The sequence below is a fragment of the Musca autumnalis genome, unplaced genomic scaffold (genome assembly GCF_047663935.1).
Source record: "Musca autumnalis isolate F117 unplaced genomic scaffold, ASM4766393v1 scaffold_4, whole genome shotgun sequence".
Taxonomy (NCBI): Eukaryota; Metazoa; Arthropoda; class Insecta; order Diptera; family Muscidae; genus Musca; species Musca autumnalis.
The window spans coordinates 94,653,436-94,672,227 of NW_027411977.1; the positions used below are offsets into that span (position 1 = coordinate 94,653,436).

The 18,792-nt window shown below is 34.9% G+C and overlaps 1 protein-coding gene across 2 annotated transcripts in view; it reads left to right on the forward strand.

The window, feature by feature from the left end:
- The first annotated feature begins 3,737 nt into the window (after nucleotides 1-3,737).
- The window catches only part of LOC141404051 (neurobeachin-like protein 1), a 285,955-nt gene continuing 270,900 nt past the window's right edge, over nucleotides 3,738-18,792 (forward strand). For both annotated transcript variants that reach the window (XM_073987297.1, XM_073987298.1), the window contains exons 1-3: nucleotides 3,738-3,937; nucleotides 5,644-5,847; nucleotides 6,035-6,184. In XM_073987297.1, coding sequence (XP_073843398.1) covers nucleotides 3,887-3,937; nucleotides 5,644-5,847; nucleotides 6,035-6,184 — 405 coding nt within the window. In that variant the 5' untranslated portion in view covers nucleotides 3,738-3,886. The remainder of the gene's footprint in view (nucleotides 3,938-5,643; nucleotides 5,848-6,034; nucleotides 6,185-18,792) is intronic.

Genomic DNA, 18,792 nt, shown 5'->3' on the forward strand with positions numbered 1-18,792 from the left:
TCTAAGGCGATCTAGCTATGTCCGTCTGTCCGTCTGTTGTAATCACTCTAGCGTCCGCAATAATTGAGATAGAGTGCTGCAATTTTGCACCCGAGGGTCTTTTTTCCATAGGCAGGTCAAGTTTGAAGATGGGCTATATCGGTCCACTCTTTGGTATAGCCCCATATAACGGTACCTCCGGATTTGAGGTATTTTGACGTTCTTCGCCACATTTGCAGACCGAATTAGCTATAATTTGGCACTTAGGGTTTCCTTGAGGCCAAGAAACATATCTACAAAAAATTATGTATATAGGTCCAAGTTTTGGTATAGCCCCCATATAACGGTACCTCCCGATTTTAGGTATTTTCACGTTTTTCGCCACATTTGCAGACCGAATTAGCTATAACTTGACATTTAGGGTTACTGGGCGGGCAAACAACATATCTACAAAAATTATGCATATAGGTCCAAATTTTGATATAGCCCACATATAACGGTACCTCCCGATTTGAGGTATTTTCACGTTTTTCGCCACATTTGCAGACCGAATTAGCTATAATTTGGCATTTAGGGTTCCTGGAGGCCAAGAAACATATCTACAAAAAAGTATGTATATAGGTCCAAGTTTTTATATAGCCCCCATATAACGGTACCTCCCGATTTGAGGTATTTTGAGTTTTTACGCCACATTTGCAGACCGAATTAGATATAATTTGGCATTTAGGAGCTAAGTACTTTCTTAATCGAAGGGAAACTAATTATTCCATTTTTACTTTCTATGTGTTTATAATGGTGGAGGGTATAAAAAGTTCGACTTTTTTACTTGTTTTAGTTATTTCGCAGCTGTTAAGTGAGAAAGATGTAACGGAGTAAGTAACAATAAATAAAAGTGTACGTTTGTATACACATTTTCTAAAATTTCTAATTCAGATAAATCTAATAATAAGCATTAAGAATTTTGAGAGAAAATAATCAGAATATCCAATAAAACATAAAAATATTTTCCGATTTTCGGATAGAGCATGTCGATTTTTTTTTAAATTTTTTCCGATTTTCGGATAGAGCAGGTCGATTTTTTTAAAAAAATTTTCCGATATTTTTCAGAACCTCGAAACAAAACTCCGAAAAGAACTCTCTACAAGTTATCGAATATTTCTTCAGAGTTTTGTCCGAGATTGTTTACGAATTTCAAAATTTTCCGCAGAATTTTTTTGAAAATTTCTTTCGAACCCTAAACGAATTCGTGTGGAATCTCGAATGTCATTTTCGAATTTCCCTAGAAACAAGTAAAAAAGCATCAGTCGACAGAGAAATACCCTCAGCATGCGTGACATTTGAACTTGCCGAACATAGTCCATTATGCAAGTGAATCTTATTTTGGGAGTCATATCATTTCGATAGATATCGCGCCCACTAGTCATTTCAGTGGGTCTTCGTATATCTTTTGGACCAGTATACCAGGAAGCATGGACTTGTCCACGAAAAACATAATATCGCTTAAAAACAGGACCACAACGAAAAGTATTGGTATACATTTCCGAAGGATCTTTGAACAGATCCTAAACTGTACTTACGCACAAGTGTTGAACTTTTTTGTGGGAGGTGCCCTAAGGAGAGGAACGATATGGGCCATTTTAGAAATTAAACTAAATTTGGATAAAATATTTTAAGATCCTAAGTTGGGCCAATTCGAACTGAATCTGTGTTTGGACAAAATATGACGAAGGCCAAATTTTGGACCAAATCGGTTGATCAGTTCGAGAATTATAGTGCTCCCCAGTCACTACATATGGTGCCATAAGAATTTTGTATACCTTTTGGACTGTTTTATCTAGAAGTATGGACTTGCCCCTGAAAAAAACTATTACCGTCGTAATTGAGGCAGCGAATGCATATTGCTTCAACAAAAATCAAAGTGATTCGATAGCAGGTCTTAAAGTGAACTTATCCGAAATAGTGTGTGGGAGGAACCTGAAGGAGTGGTCAAATATAGTCCATATTTGAACTTGATCTATATCTGGTAGATATATTAGGATGTGAAGAGTTAACGTGCACACAATTTTTCCGAAAATTTTTGAATTTTTGTGGGAGAGGTAACTGAAGTTTGGACAAAATATTTCGAAAGCCAACATTTGGACAGAATCGGCAGATCCGTTCGAGGGTTATCTTGCGCTTCAACCACTACAGACGGTGTCGTAGGGTTTTTGTGCAACTTTCAGGCTATTTTCTCAGGAAGTATGAACTTGTCCCTGATGAAACTTGTACCGTCGAATGGGGGGTAGTGAGTAGAAGTTGTTACAACAAAAATTGAAGCTATTCTAGAGCAGGTCCTAAATTGTACTTATCCGAAAATGATGTGGGAGTGGACCGATTGAGTTCATATTAAAACCTCATCTAAGCCTGGTAGAAGTTTCACCATGTGCAAATCGGTTACTCCCTTCAAGAGTTATCGTGCGCACAAAATTTCCGAACATTTTCGAACTTTTGTGGGGGAGGTACCGGAAGGAGTGGACGGATATAACCCATCTTCGAACATAAACTAAGTTTGGAAAAAATATTACGAAAGACAAATGTTGGACCGAATCGGTTGATTCGTTCGAGAGTTATCGTACTCACCAGTCAGCCAGACAGACGGACATGGCTAAATCAACTCCATATTGTCTAAAACACATTTCGTCCAAACATATTTGGGTCTAAATAAAAACGTTCCGAATTCTGTGACATGTTTCACACAAAAAGTACATGTTTTGCATGCAAATACCGAACCAGAAATGGAAACTTGGAATGGAACTTTCTTCCGAATTCGGTACGAACTCGCCAAAAATTGTTTAGTGGGTTACAGTCAATCAAGCTTGTGATCCGATGTGATCAAGCCTACATAATCCATCACACAATGTTTTATATGAACGAGTCATAACTGTGATTTGAACGATTCGGCTTAGTTTGTGCGAATGTCTTGAATGAATCAATAATAGGTCTGTACGATAACTCAAAAGTTTGTACAAACTTTTACAAAATGCTCAGTAAAAGAGAAATGAGAAGTACTTGCAAGTAGTTGCAAGGACTTGCAAATACTTTTTAATTGCGAAGTTATCGAACAGGCATAATGTCTTAAGCTGAAAACAGATACAACGTTTGATTAAAGTTTTGTGTCGTTTTGGCCGTTTTTACACTGTTGGGCATGATGCCGAAAAATTCAAATTCATTTGAAATATATGCCGGCAAACAGATAAACGCTGGACTTTGGTATCGTCGTCGCCCTGTTGTTGTTGTTGTTTTTTTCTCGACGCCCAACGCAAAACTTTAATCAAACGTTGTATCTGTTTTAAGCTTTAGTCTTGAAAAATGATGTCAAATAAATAATTCATAGTTTTAAATCCACTCGATTGTGACATATACGCTTTGGGGTTGACATTTGAAATCGAGTGATTTTGTGAATTTAATGCGTTGCTGTGATTATGGGATTAATTGCCTGAAAAGCAAGGGATTTTGGGCAATGATTTTTTGATTATTGTCTGAAAAGCAAGGGATTTTTGGCAATAATTTTGTGATTATGAATTATACCCATTTTTGTGGCCAAAAATTGTCGGCAGTACTTTAAAACGTACTTTTAAATAATAAAAACATGTTAGAGTTTTACATGCCAGATTCACAATTTAAAGATGTTGCATACTTTTAGGCTGTTATTAATACTTTTAAATGAGGTTGGCAATAAGAATTAATGTTATCACTTTACTTTACATTGATAAAAGGTTGAAAAAGAAGAAGCAGGCCACAGTTCACACTGCATGACATTTTTCAATTTGTAAACAAAACTCGAGATTCTGATGAAAAAATAATTGTCCGAGTCGAGAAATATAAATAAACAGCGAGTTATTAATGCCGACTAAACAGAGGTGTAAACATGGATAAAAAGAAAGATATTTACAATTTATGGGTGCAATACACGACGAAGGTAAGTATCTGCTAAAAAGTCTCAATCGTGCTGGATAAATCTCTGTCTGTCTGTGGTTCGAATTGTTTAACATGAAAACGAATGAGGTCTTATAATAAATATTCAACGAGATTTGCGATTTGCGTTTAATCGTTCCGATCCAAATATAAATGCAACATCAGAAATTAATATAGGTCTACAAAGTTCAAAACCACATTCCATGAGTATGTATTACTCATCATCAAAGGTCTACTCCCCACAAACAAAAAACATAAACATTCCTCTTAATGGAATGTGATAATTACAACAAAAATATAATGTTATTGGTTTGGTTGTCACCAATTGAAATGCATTCGATTTTCTCATGCACAGATTTTAGGATTATATAATGATAAATGTAGTTGGTTCCACCACTGGAACTACCCCAAAGCAAAGCCGGCTACAACCATCAGTTTTTAGTAGAGGAGGGAAGTGTTCATTTTTTCTTGTTCACTTGTTTTTGCGTGCTTGTGTAGGTGTTTGCTTGTATATGCATGTCGGTCGGTATATGTTTGTGGGTGGGTGGGTTGTTGTAAAAAGGTTTGACGGACATGTTTGTAATATAATATAACATTGTCACCAAACCCTATTCACCCTACCTGTTTCTACGATAATTCTTCATAATAATGCAAGTGGTATATTAGAGTGGAACGAATGCAATAAAATTATTAATTCCCACAGTTTGTGTTAGGTGGTTTGCAAATTAGATTTCTTCCAACCTACGAAAGTCGTCTACAGTTCATCCACCTTCCAAACAAAACAAGTAAAAAGTATCAACCTGCTGCTACATATAGCCCTCATCATAGAACCTGATCTATGTCTGGATAAATATTACGACCAAATTTTGAGAGCTATAGTGCGCACCATTTGAAACTTTTGCGGTGGTTGTACCGAAAGTCGTGGACCAATATATACAAGATTAGAAAAACTATGATGTGCAGAGTTTGGACCAAATCAGACACTCCCCCTCGAGAGTTATGTTGCGTATTAGCCATATTACATAGTTGGTGTTTTTACAGCTTTGGAGAAAACTTACGATGGGCGTGTTTAATCTGACTCTGGCCCAATCTCCAGGTCTGTAACCACAAGGATTCAGGAGTTAGTTGTTGTTGTAGCAGCATAGAATCCTAGGTGAAGCATAGGTTAGATGATGGGTTGGCAGCCGCTGGCCGAAACACTATGGATTCGGGTCAATCAGGTACGAAAGAACCCGCTGCCGTGGGATTGCAGGAGTTAGTTGAGTAGGTTTGGTTGACAAGAGAGGCAACGTGTTGCCAAGTAACTTCCTTTATCAGACCGGCGAGGGCATCTTGAGTTGTAACCCTTACTCATTCATTATCTGGGATAGAAAGCCACACCATGTGCTGTACATTAAAACCCCCTAGAAACAGATAATTACTGCACTCGAAAATCGGACGTAGAAATTATTAAACGGAAGCCACTGTCAGGTGTTATATTTGGTACCGAAGAAGTAATTTTGTGTGAACACAGGTTTGCTAGCTGAGGGCTGATTGGGGTCAATCCGTCATCATAGAGTCGGCGTCGTGGAATTGTTGCAATTTTTGTCATTCCCACCTAATATACACATATCATAATTATGAGGCTACTTCCAACTAAATAACATGCCACACTTAGTTTATGACTATTTTTGTTTTTATTCTTATACGTGTTATTTTTTCTATTTTCAGAATGAAGAGTCATATTTCCGTGAATTTATGGAACGTTTTGTTGCAATTTGGCAAAGTCAATTACCTTTGGATTTCGCTGCATCTAACTGTCCGTACTGGTATGAGGTTCAATCTGATCAAGGACCACATTTGGGACGATTACCAGATGAATTATTACCCGCAATTGGTAAATTTATTATTGTCGCCAGTGATTCGTGCCAAAATGTGAGTATTGTTAATGAGACAAAACTACGACATATTCAGCGACCCTCGTATACAATGGTTATTGACCGAACATTTTAAGTGTCAATGTGTGTCCATGCATATATCGCAACAAAGGGAGCTGAAACAACATTTAATTTTTGTTATTGTTTTTAACCACGTTGTTATGATTTTTTCTTGGTATTTACAGGGTGAAATAACTGATGAAACTATACGTCAAATTGCTATACTGGTGGATTGTTTAATTATTGTTTGCCGTCATTTTGATAATATTTTGGCTGTTATCAAATACGAATACAAGCCGAATTTAATTGCAATACTTACTCATGTATATCAACAGGTAAGAGATGTACATATATTTAATGTTACATTAAATGGTTTAAAATTGGGTTTTGGAGTTGTCCTTTTCTGGGAATAGAAACATTTTAATTTCCGGCATTCCTGGGAAATTTGGTAATTTATTTTTCCTTTGAAAATATGAAGATCACATTAAAAATTAATTATTTATTGATTTCTATACTCATGGTCTGTTCCAGGACAGCAAGAATCTACTAATTTTTACAATTCTTTCCGATGACATAAAGGAAAAATTGTTATCGTATTAAAATTTAGTAGATTCTTGTAGGTTCTGAAACAGACATTCATATGTACTAATATATATATATATTAGGAAAAATTGTTTTATCGAATGCAAGGTATAATACCTACCTATTTGTGTATAGATTTTCCCACAGAACGAAGAATCTGTAATATTACCCTTGATCAAAACCGGGCGGGGCCGACGATAAGATACCTTACACCACTGTGAATATGTAAAATTTATATGGGAACTAAAACATTGGTGGCGTTTTTTATTGGGATAGCTGTAGCAATTTTGTTTTTTTTTTTTTCAAAGTAGTCTGGCTTAATCCCATTGTTGTTGCTTTAATATTTTAAAACGACTAATTTATTACTGGAGAAAATTTAACATTGTTTGCAAAGGTGTAATGCAGGGAAGACTATAGTTTCGGTCCTCACCACAGGACTTCATCAGTTCCCTTGTTTCTTATTTTTGGATATTTTTTACGGAAGTTATTTTTCAATAACTTCTTTAACCCAAAAAAAATAAATAAATAAATAAATAAAAAAACTTTTTATATCCAAACATTAGGCGTCTTCTCGAAATATAATAGTGACCAACGAAACAATTTCCATTAGAATTTTTTTCTTTAGAAACTCTAAATAACCCCAACGAATGTGATTGCAAAACAAGACATACACTCTCCACTGTTTCGATATAATTTGGCACATTTATATAGCGTATTTGGTGCATCAAATACCTTAAATCGGCGGAAAATAGTAATGGGAGCTATATCCAAATCTGAACCGATTTCGATATAATCTGGCACATCTTCCTCACACCAAATTCTGTCACACATTACAAATTTCATTGAAATTGGACGTGGTGAGCGTCGTTCGTGTATTAAATACGTGAAATCAGCAGAATCTGAACCAATTTCGATGTAATTTGGCACATTGATTTCTAGACTAAATTCCAGTCAGAGTAGTTCTCAACTCAAATTAATAACTGAAAATCAAGGTGTACCATTCTTCTTCATTCCCTATAATATACACTCTTAAAGGTGAATTTACCTTTAAGATCCAGATTTATAACAAATTTTATTAAGAGTAGCTCTCAACTTTGCAATTGAAAAGTGTTGTACTACTTTCCTTATCATATCGACACCTCCAAATAATAGTATGCTAAGTCTAAAAAGTGAGTTTTGCAGGAGAAGCTCTCAAAGTTTGGAAATTTTTTTGAACTTCAGTACTATGCTAAGTCAATATTTGTTTATAACTTCTGTTCTGATTGACCGATCATTACCAAAATTAGACAGAATTTAAGTTAAAGGACGTTCGACACCTCCAAATAATAGTTTGCTAATTCTGAAAAGCGAGTTTTGCAGGACAAGCTCTAAAAGTTTGGAAATTTCTTTGACCTTCAGTACTATGCTAAGTAAATATTTGTTAATATCTTCTGTTCGGATTGTCCGATCATTACCAAAATTTGACAGAATTTAAGTTAAAGGACGTTAAATATAAAAATGTAAAGAACTTGAAAACATGCTAAGTCGACTTAGCATACTATTATTTGGAGGCGTCGATATAGCAAATACAAAAAATAATTTTTAAATACCTTTAACCATTAACCTTTTCGCTTTGGAGATTTCGTTTATCTCAATTGATCCATGTTTTGTATAAATATTGTAATATATGGGAGTAGATTATTACTTTTAAAACAAACAACCAATTGTACCTTTGTATTTCGATCTTCAATTAATTTGTGTAATTTATTTTTAAGATACAACTTTTATAATTATTATTATTCTTTTATAATTATTACTAGCAAAATGCCCGCTACTTCGTATGCGAAAAAGGAATAATATACAAATAAACAACATTATATATGAAAATGGTGAACACTGAAAATTTTTATGAACTAATACCTATTTGAATTTATATTTAATTTCATTAAAGTACTGTTGGAAATTTTTTGTTCGAATTTCCAAAAAAGACCTCATCGCACCCCTACAATTCAACAGCGACCCGCATTTTAAATTCCAGTCCATGTTTTATTAGAACGGAACGAATATTTTGAAGATGTTATCCACATTTCCAACCGAATTTTAGAATTTGTGATATGAAATTGTAAAACACCTTTATTCAAAAGATGTTACCCTATATAATAGTTCACTTTTTGAGACATTTTGTTTTTGGCCTTTTTATTCGCCTTCTGCCTTCTGGTAACACGTTAGCTGCATAGATCTACCTTTTCAAATAAACTTACAATTTTGTTGACAAAATACGTTTGACTTTTTGATTTCAGGGCATTATTTAGAAACCGAATTCGTGTTAACATAAAACTAATAGTACACTATTTCTTCATTAAAATTTTTAAAATCCAGGACCTTAATTCAAATTTTGCAGTTTTGTACTTTTCGTATTTCCAACACCACCTAAATAATTTCCAAAAATCCTTATCTAAACACCAACACAGACCCTCATACAAAAATTCGTAACTCAAGCTATATTTCTTCATGCAACACCAAAACCGTACCAAATTTAGTACTTGTTATAAGTATAAGTTTCAAAAATTACATCCCTATATCGAAAACTATATCCCAACCGCGATTTAGTAGTCTTTCGCATACATAAGTACGAATTTCCAAAACTTCCTCTTTATCTCCACTCAAAACGCCAACTGATATATTAATACTGAATTTCGCAATATCAGCAATTTACAATAACAATTTGAACCAAATTCTGTGCCATTTAGTAATTTCGTACACTTATGGTACATACATATATCCACAACCACATCCATATCTCAACCCTACATACCAACAGCGGCGATAATACCAAATTTCCGAATTCCTCTATTCATAGTACCATTAATGCTTTTCGTACGAATGTACGAATTTAAATAACAATCTCCAACAGTAATTTCGAATTTCAAGTTTCCACCTCTATACACTCACCCATATCCAAATTGTACCAAATTTATTACTTTTCGTACACATAAGTACGAATCTCCAAAACCACCATATCTCAATCATACACTTCAACAGTAATCTTAATTCAACATTTCAAGTTTCCAGCTCTATACATTCGCTCAAATTTAAATTGTGCCAAATCTAGTACTTTTCGTACCTATAAGTACGAATTTCCGAAACTTCGTCAATCCTACACTCCAACAGTAATGTTATTTCCAAATTTCTGGATTCCAGCTTTGTCCCTTTACCCATATCTAAATTGTACCTAATTTAGTACTTTTCGTACCCCTATGTACGAATTTCCAAAATTTCCTCAATCCTAATTTCAAATTTCCAGCTCCAGCCTGTACGACAATTGGGTACTTTTCGTACACATAAGTACGAGTTTAAAAAACTACATCATTAAGTACACTCCACCACACCAACATTTCCAAATTTCAGGATTCAGCCTCTATCCGTTCCCCCAAATCCAAATTGTATCAAATTTGGTACCATTTAGTACTTTTCATTCACATAAGTACGAATTTCTAGAACTACCTCATTCCTATACTCCAGCAGCAATATTTATTCCTGATTTTAGGATTTCATCTCTATACGTGCACCCAAATTCAAATTGTACCAAATTTAGTACCAGTACCAGTACACATAAGTACCTGAATATCTCAATCCTATTCGTTCTAAATTTCAAGATTGCAGCTATATCCGTTCTCCGAACTCCAAAATGTACCAAATTTAGTACTATTTATTACTTTTTGTACACATAAGTACGAATTTCCAAAACTACCTCAATCCTATACTCAGTAGTAATCTTAATTCCAGATTTCAGGATTTGATCTCTATCCGTTCACCCAAATTAAAATTGCACCAAATTTAGTACACATAAGTACAAAAACTACCTGCATATCTCAATCCTACACTCCAAGTGTAATCTTAATTTCAAATTTCAGGATTCCAGCTCCATCTGTTCTCCAAAATCCAAGTTGTACTAAATTTAGAACCACTTAGTACTATTCGTACACATAAGTACGATTTTCCAAAACTTCATTCATACTTTAACCTTACACTCCAAACGTAATCTTAATTTCAAGATTTCAGCTCTATCCGTTCACCCAAATCCAAGTTGTACTAAATGTAGTACCATTTAGTACTTTTCGTTCACATAAGTACGAATTTCCAAACCTATCTCAATCCTTTACTTCAAAGGTAATCTTAAGTCCCAATTTCAGGTTTCCAGCTATCTCCGTTCACCCAAATCCAAACTGTACCAAATTTAGTACCATTTAGCACTATTCGTACACATAAGTACGAATTTCCAAAACTACCTCCATAACTCAATCCTACACTCCAAAAGTAATCCTAATTCCAAATTTCAGGATTTCAACTCTATCCGTACACCCAAATTCAAGTTGTACTAAATTTAGTATTACACTGTGCAACATTTTTGAGGTGATCTTGTGCAAACAATTCGAACTGTGTATTTTTTGAAAGTACAGACCCAAACGACAAGACACCCTATTTGGGTTTTGTTGTGTCAGATCCAGCTCGGATTTTATGGCCCCATCTAAATATGGTTAAATATTGAGTTTTTAAAGAAATTCGGGGCTATATCTCTGAAACCAATGCGAATCTTCTTCTGACCTCTGAAGCAAATTTGTAGATAAGGACAAGAATAAAATATTTAGAGAATTAATGAACTCGAAAAACTACATTTATTGCCTCAATCTTCAAAATATATGCAAAAATTCCACAATTTTTATACATTTCGCACCGTATCTCCAAAACCGTTAATTTTTTCTGAATATTTTCTTTTGAAAACATATTCCCTAGAATGTAATACACAACTTTCAGAACATGTCATTGTTCTAAAATGCCTCTATGCCGTTGTTTTCAGTACATTTTTCAACGACGATTTAATAAAAAATGTCAATAATGTAGTGAAATCCGAAATGCGAAAATAGACTGTTGGTGTGAACTGTGTTTGAAATACGTGTTGTAAAAGATATGATGCAAAATACCGCTGAAACAACACGAAGTAAGCATTCTAGAGTTTCAGAATGTTCTAAAGAATTGTTGAAAACTTTATTTGGAAGATTTTTGCAAAAGGTTACTTGGTTTAACTCCCAATAGTTTAGCCGATACTGACCACAATTTCAGCAATTATGTAAAATTTTCTGTATTTTATAGATTTTGATGCCCCAGATGGAGGTTTTCTTATGTGGTTTTTTCAAAAGATAAATTCTACTGGTTTAGGGCTACAATATTGCAAAAGACAGAAAGGCCAAATTCCTATTCGCTCCTGAGATAAAGGCCTGATAAATGCAAAAAAGTGTAGATTTAGCCCGGTTTAGATGAGGCCATAAAATCCGAACTGGATCTGACAGGACAAAACCCAACTAGGGTTTTTGTAGTCTAAATATGTACTTTCAAAAAATCCATACTAGATGTTGTTTGCATTTTCAGTGTTGCATAGTGTTATTTAGTACTTTTCGTACACATAAGTACGAATTTTCAAAACCATTACCTTATGTCAACTCCACTTCCCAACCTTCATTTCCATATCAAATTCCCAGTTTCTAGCTAAATCAGTTCAAAATATACAATTGGTACTAAATTTAGTACTTTTCGTACACTTAGAGGTCGAATTTCTAAAAACCCTTTGGTACGTCTTTCTAACCGTCCATCAGTGACCCACATTCCAAATTTCAGAATTCTAGCTCTTCCCGTTTGCTTAATACAAAGGGTACCATATTTAGTACCTTTTAGTACTTTTCGTATCCTTCTAGGTCGAATTTCCAAAAACCCAGCCTTATCTTACCCCTACACACCAACAGCAACACACAGCCAAAATTTCAGTTTTCTAGCTTCAGCGGATTCATCTGGGCGATGATATGCCAGTCAGTCACTCACTCACTCATCACTAAGCTCTTTTATATATATATCAGGAAAAATGTCTAAAATTGTCTTTTCCATTTCAAAAAAATCAAAAAATTTGTTTGATACTACATCAATGATTTTTGGTACATAGATTAAGAAAAAAATCAGCATTCCAAATCTGTTTTCGTTACTAACTTTGATCGTTGCGCGCAAAAGATATGACCGTTATAATTATGATAATAAGAAAAAATTCTAAAAAAATCGCGGCTTAATATAGTTAGCTGTTATATCCTATTATCGTTAACTGAATTCGTACCCTTTGCGATGATGCAAAAAATAATCGCAAAGTCTCAATGGATTCGCGAAAAATCAAATTTGTTAAAAAATTTCACGTATTTACAAACATATTTCTGAAAAAATAGCGCTCATAGTTACGAAAAATATATAAAAAAATTATAACAGCATCCAGACATTTTGAGGAATAAAATGAAACCTAAGTTGTGAAAGTTGGAGCTATAGTATTCATGTTATTTGCAAAAATACGAAGAAAATATTACGAACAAATTAAAATCATATTATTCTAATTTTATTTTTTTATGGTTTTATAGGAAAAGTTGGAGAAAAAATGTTTGAGTTCTTCGGCATTTTCGTCAAAATTTCACGCAATAATGATGATATTCCGTTGTAACAAATTTTTCGCTTATAGTTTTCCTATTGGATAATATTATTAGAACCTTATATTAAATCACAAGGAATTCCAATTGTGACATAACGTTAAAATAATGTTATATTGAATATTACAACATTTGAGACGCATATAAACCGCGTAATTATGAAAATGACGTGATGCGCATCCGATTTTCCAACACAGGGAATCAATCCCTTTTATTTGATGTACAGTTTGTCAAATTCTATTTGGCGACCACGATGTAGCATCTGCTGCATTTAAGGGTGCAAAATACAGTAAAATGGTCATAATTTCCGCGAAGGTCATTTACATTTTATGCGCATCCGATTTCAATAATCGCCATTAAAAAATATATCCTTCTATACCGTTTCAATGCGATCCATCAAGAACCGTGGATGTAGCATCGCACTTAATTTTTAGAAAAAATCTATTATATCTCTGGATCAGCGATAGTTTTGAAATATCTGTTTTCGCTCAGTTTAAGCACGCGTATCGATCTATTTATTTAAGTAGAACTGACACATCCAAAACGCGTTTTAATATGCGATATTTTCAAAATAATTTTTTGCAAATTTTCGAAATTTGAGGGGTATCATATCCGCCGATCTAGTGGGTGGATTTTTTCGCGTCGTGGCTTGTTAGATTCAGAACGTAAAAAAACTAAATTTACGCGGGTTTCCACGGAAATCCAATGATGTTTGTAAATTTTAAACCAAAAAAATAGGTTTTTGAGAAAAATTTACGCACAAAAATTTCGTGTTTAGGCGCAGATTACTGTGATCCTGTGAGGGCTACACCCTCATGTTATATATTAATAAATGCGAAATCGCGAGTACTACAATCCAATAATATGCTTTTAGGGAAAACCTGCTGCGCGTCCCGATTAGAGCAAAAATTCAAAAAACCCCATTTTTCAGGTTTCAAAATGTCAGCATCCATTTGAGGTAGATACAGTGGATATATTAAAAAATCATACATTAGAAACTTCAACTCTGAAGTGTGCTCTTTAACTTCTCCTTTGAGCATTAAGCTCTACATTGTGTTGTAAAACCACTAATTGGAAAATAACATAATGAAACTCATTTATTTCAACGATTTTTTCCGATTTTTTTACATTAGTACGACCACAGCTTCCGCTCAAATTATTATTTTAAGAAACCCCTCGGTGAATCGGGCTAAAACAGTTTATTTTGCCGAAATGCGGTCAAAAGTTATGGTATAGTAAAACTGATCGCGAGTTACAATACCCCATACCTCAGTTTCAACATAAGTTAATTTTCTACAAAAAGCTTGATATATAGATTATTTCATTGTTATTGGCCATATGGCTTAAAATTGCATGTTATGAAATAAATAAATTAAATTCCGTTACACATTCCAAATTTCATTGAAATTGGACAGATATAGAGTGTTTGGTGCATTAAATGCCTCAAATCGGCCGAAAATATATTGGAGCTATATCCAAATCTGAACCGATTTCGATATAACTTTGCACATATATTTCTAGACCATATTTCCGTTACACATTCCAAGTTTTATTGAAATCGGACGTATATTGCGAGGTTCATGCATCAAATAGGCCTAAAAATATATTGGAGCTATATCCAAATCTGAACTGATTTTCACCAAAAGCAATAGTGTTCTTCCTTTGGCTAAAAAATAATCTTCCTCAATTTTTAGCCGAATCGGATAATAAATGTGACCTGTACGTTTCGAACAAAAATACGGGGACAGACATGCATGTATCGACTCACATAGAGATTCTATGTATATCCCTAAACGGAACTATGTGTCCATCTCGTTTCAATTTGTCGAGCATATCAGGATTAACAGGGCGAAGGGAAGAGTACAACGTCATATTAGATGAAATAGCTGGCTGAGCCGGGAGTCGATTACCTCACGAAAGTTTTCGACCTCTCACTAGGCACCCACATTGTTCCCGAAGTCTGGCCAGGGTGGTCCCGCTATAGAATCCAGGCAAGAATGCCAGCAATGGTGAATGGTACAGACTGATTTCGCCGAAGGTATCAAAGACTATTGAGGCTTTACTTCACGCCAAAGTTAGAAATAGCTATCCAGTTGCCGATCATCAGCATGGGTTCCCTAAACAGCATAGCAAGATAGCAACGCGGCATGTATCTCTACAACTATCAGTCGAGCACACAGCGAGAACAAGTCATGCTATAGGACATTGTTGAGTGCCACCGTAGTGCAATGGGAAGCACACCGGCATTGCAAACTGTATGTCCGGGTTCGGTTCCCAGACAAACAAACACATCTAATTTTTAAAGGAGGCAAGAATATTAATATTTCTGAGTATTTAAGTCATGTAAAACTTCTCTACAAGTGATGCCATAAGACACGTCCTTCGGACTCGGCTATAAAAAGTAGGTCCCATATCATTGAACTATTATGAACCGGGGTGCACACAATGATACGCGAGAAGTCTCCCTTGTCCTTTGGGAGATGTCTGGCGCTCCACGTTTAAAAAGCCTTTGATACTGTCAAGTACTCCACACTGTTTGAGGACATCGAACAGACTATCTATCATCTGACCAAGTTTGAAAAGTTGGAACATATCATAAACAAAAAGTCGAAGCCCTGTAGTGGGAAACAGAGAGTTCCCCAAGGTGGGGTGATATCTACGGAACTGTTTTCTGTATTCCACCCACTCCATTTTGTTGTTGTCACTGATATTTGATTTTTATATGGTATTCGATAGTAAATATATTGAAACTAAAAATTAGGTCAAAATATTAGATGGTGCGAGTGTGTCCCTAAAGACGAAGATTTTCCCCATTTCTGGAAAATAGCTAATTTTTACAAATTTTTGGAGTAAGAAATAGTTATTTCTTTACTTTTTAAATTATTGAAATTACATGGATAAAAATGTGTGCTTTTCTTACCGATTTCCAACATAAGTTATAGTTTTTTACACAAATTATCATTTTTGGAAATAAATGACTTTTTATATGAATTATAGGAGTGCTGTGAAAAGGCGATAAGTATTTTTTTAATTTTCAAAAAAAAGAATGTTAATTTCCAAAAAATAAAAAAATATTAATTTTCAAAAAAAAAAAAATGTTTAAAAAAAATTAAATTTAGTTTTTTAGTTATTGATTTTTAAAAGAATTTTTGAAAATGCTTGGTCGCGTTTTAACTTTGTAGTATTAAATTAAAACAAATCTTAATTATTGATTGAAAATTTAAATAAAAAAAGTTAATTTATTGGAAAGGAACAAGTGTTCAATGCGAAAAATGTTATTGTTGTGCTTGCAAATATTAATCTCTCTGACCGAGCCATTCCTTTGCTAAACCACGGCAGATGAGAACAAGTAAGAAGTCGTTAAGTTCGGCCGGGCCGAACTTTTTATACCCTCCACCATAAAATATTCTTAATTAAAATGGAATAATTAGGGTCCTCTCACAATTTTAGGTGTAACAACTTTTCGACAATGGATAGGCTCCTACTACCTCCCACTATTGCTTAAATTACACTGTGAACACAAATGTTGGGGCAGAGATAATTCCTTTTGGAGATGAAAACGTTTGGTGTGTTTATATGAAAAACCCCGAAGGGCAGATGCGCCGTGAGTCGAACTTCCGCGTTATGGCGTGATGAAGTTTTTGCAAGAGACCCGGTAAGCCATCATGAATTAGCATTATATCTTTGATTGTTGTTTTTGTAGAGCACTTAATCAGTAGTGAACAAAGATATAACGCTAATTCCTGATGGCCCACAGGGTCTCTAACAAAAATTTCATTACGCCATAACGCGAAAGTTCGACTCACGGTGGATCTGTCCGTCGGGGCTCATAATATACTCACCAAGGCCTTTCTTTCCCAAGAGGAATTTTCCGTGCCCCAAACTTTCACCTCCATTTTGTTGCACAGTGTTTTCTAATCTAATCTAAAAAAAAATGTTTTCAGGTAGGTGAAAGGTGCCACCTACGGGGCTATATCAAAGAGTCAACCTATCTTTAAATTTTTGGCGGAAAAGTTTTATAGCTGCAGGGAACTTCAAGAGTCAAATTGAGGGTAGTTTCATCAAAACAATGTAGACCCTCAAAAATGGACCCATGTTGACGAATTTTAGTGAAGAAATTTCGTGATCACTGAATATTCCCGAAAATCGCGAGGTACAGTTATATAGGTGGATATACCAAAACATGGACATATGTATATTGACGATTATTTTTGAATAGACAATATTGTACATAAAATTCTCAAAATACCGATCATTACATCTAGGTTGGTTCAAAATTGCATCAAAAATTCTCAAAATACCGAAAATCGGGAGATACCGTTATATGGGGGCTATACCAAAACATGGACCTATGTTGACGATGTTCGGTGGAGATGTTTCATGACCACTGAGAACCTCAAATGGCAAATTACAGCTAGTTCGGTTAAAAATTGTAACTGAAATGCTCAAAATACCCAAAATCGGGAGGTACGGTTATAAGGGGGCCATACCAAAACATGGACCTATGTTGACGATGTTTGGTGGAAATATTTCATGACCACTGAGAACCTCAAATGTCAAATTGCAGATAGTTCGGTTATAAATTGTGGCTAAAATTCTCAAAATACCGAAAATCGGGAGGTACCGTTATATGGGGGCTATTCCAAAACATGGACCTATGTTGACGATGTTTGGTGGAGATATTTCATGACCACTGAGAACCTCAAATAGCAAATTACAGCTAGTTCAGTTAAAAATTGTAGCTAAAATTCTCAAAATACCGAAAATCGGGAGGTTCCGATATATGGGGGCTATACCAAAACATGGACCTATGTTGACGATGTTTCGTGGAGATGTTTCATGACCACTGAGAACCTCAAATGTCAAATTGCAGATAGTTCGGTTAAAAATTGTGGCTAAAATTCTCAAAATACCGAAAATCGGGAGGTACCGTTATATGGGGACTATACCAAAACATGGACCTATGCCCATATCCTCTGGGATATAAGTTTGTTGATCACTGGGAACCCTAAGTGCCAAATTATAGCTAATTCGGTCTGCAAATGTGGCGAAGAACGTCAAAATACCTCAAATCCGGAGGTACCGTTATATGGGGGCTATACCAAAGAGTGGACCGATATAGCCCATCTTCGAACTTGACCTGCCTATGGTAAAAAGACCCTCGGGTGCAAAATTTCAGCACTCTATCTCAATTATTGCGGACGCTAGAGTGATTACAACAGACGGACAGACGGACATGGCTAGATCGTCTTAGAATTTTATCCTGATCAAGAATATATATACTTTATAGGGTCGCAAATGATTAGTTCGATGTGTTACAAACGGAATGACAAACTTAATATACCCTCCATACTATGGTGGAGGGTATAAAAAATGAGAACATATGTTGTTGTTGTAGTCACGTTAACGTATATGGGTGATCTTGTCTGGTCTAAACACAGACTAAAAGAATATCAATGCGTAAAGTGTTCAACATGATGTTCCCCCACACATATTCACGGAAACAATATCTACCCCTGAAGATGCAATTTTATAATTGCGAAATATTGGGATAAATACCGAATAAAAATATACTGACCTCAAGCTCGAAGATAATTTTATTTTTAATAATTGGATAAAAAGGTCGAAAAACATAAAGTTATTTTTATTATATTTTTTATTTTAAAGTTTATCCATTTTTATACCCTCCACCATAGGATGGGGGTTAGGGTGTGGCGATTTGTGTGGAAGGAAAAAAACTTAATGAGCCCTTCGCGTTTCTGATTCTTGGGATTAAACTGAACAAAAAAGTCCACTGGACCATATATCTACCGTGAAAATCGAGCCTCCTGATTTTGACTTTAAGTTTTTTTATTGACGTGTTTTGG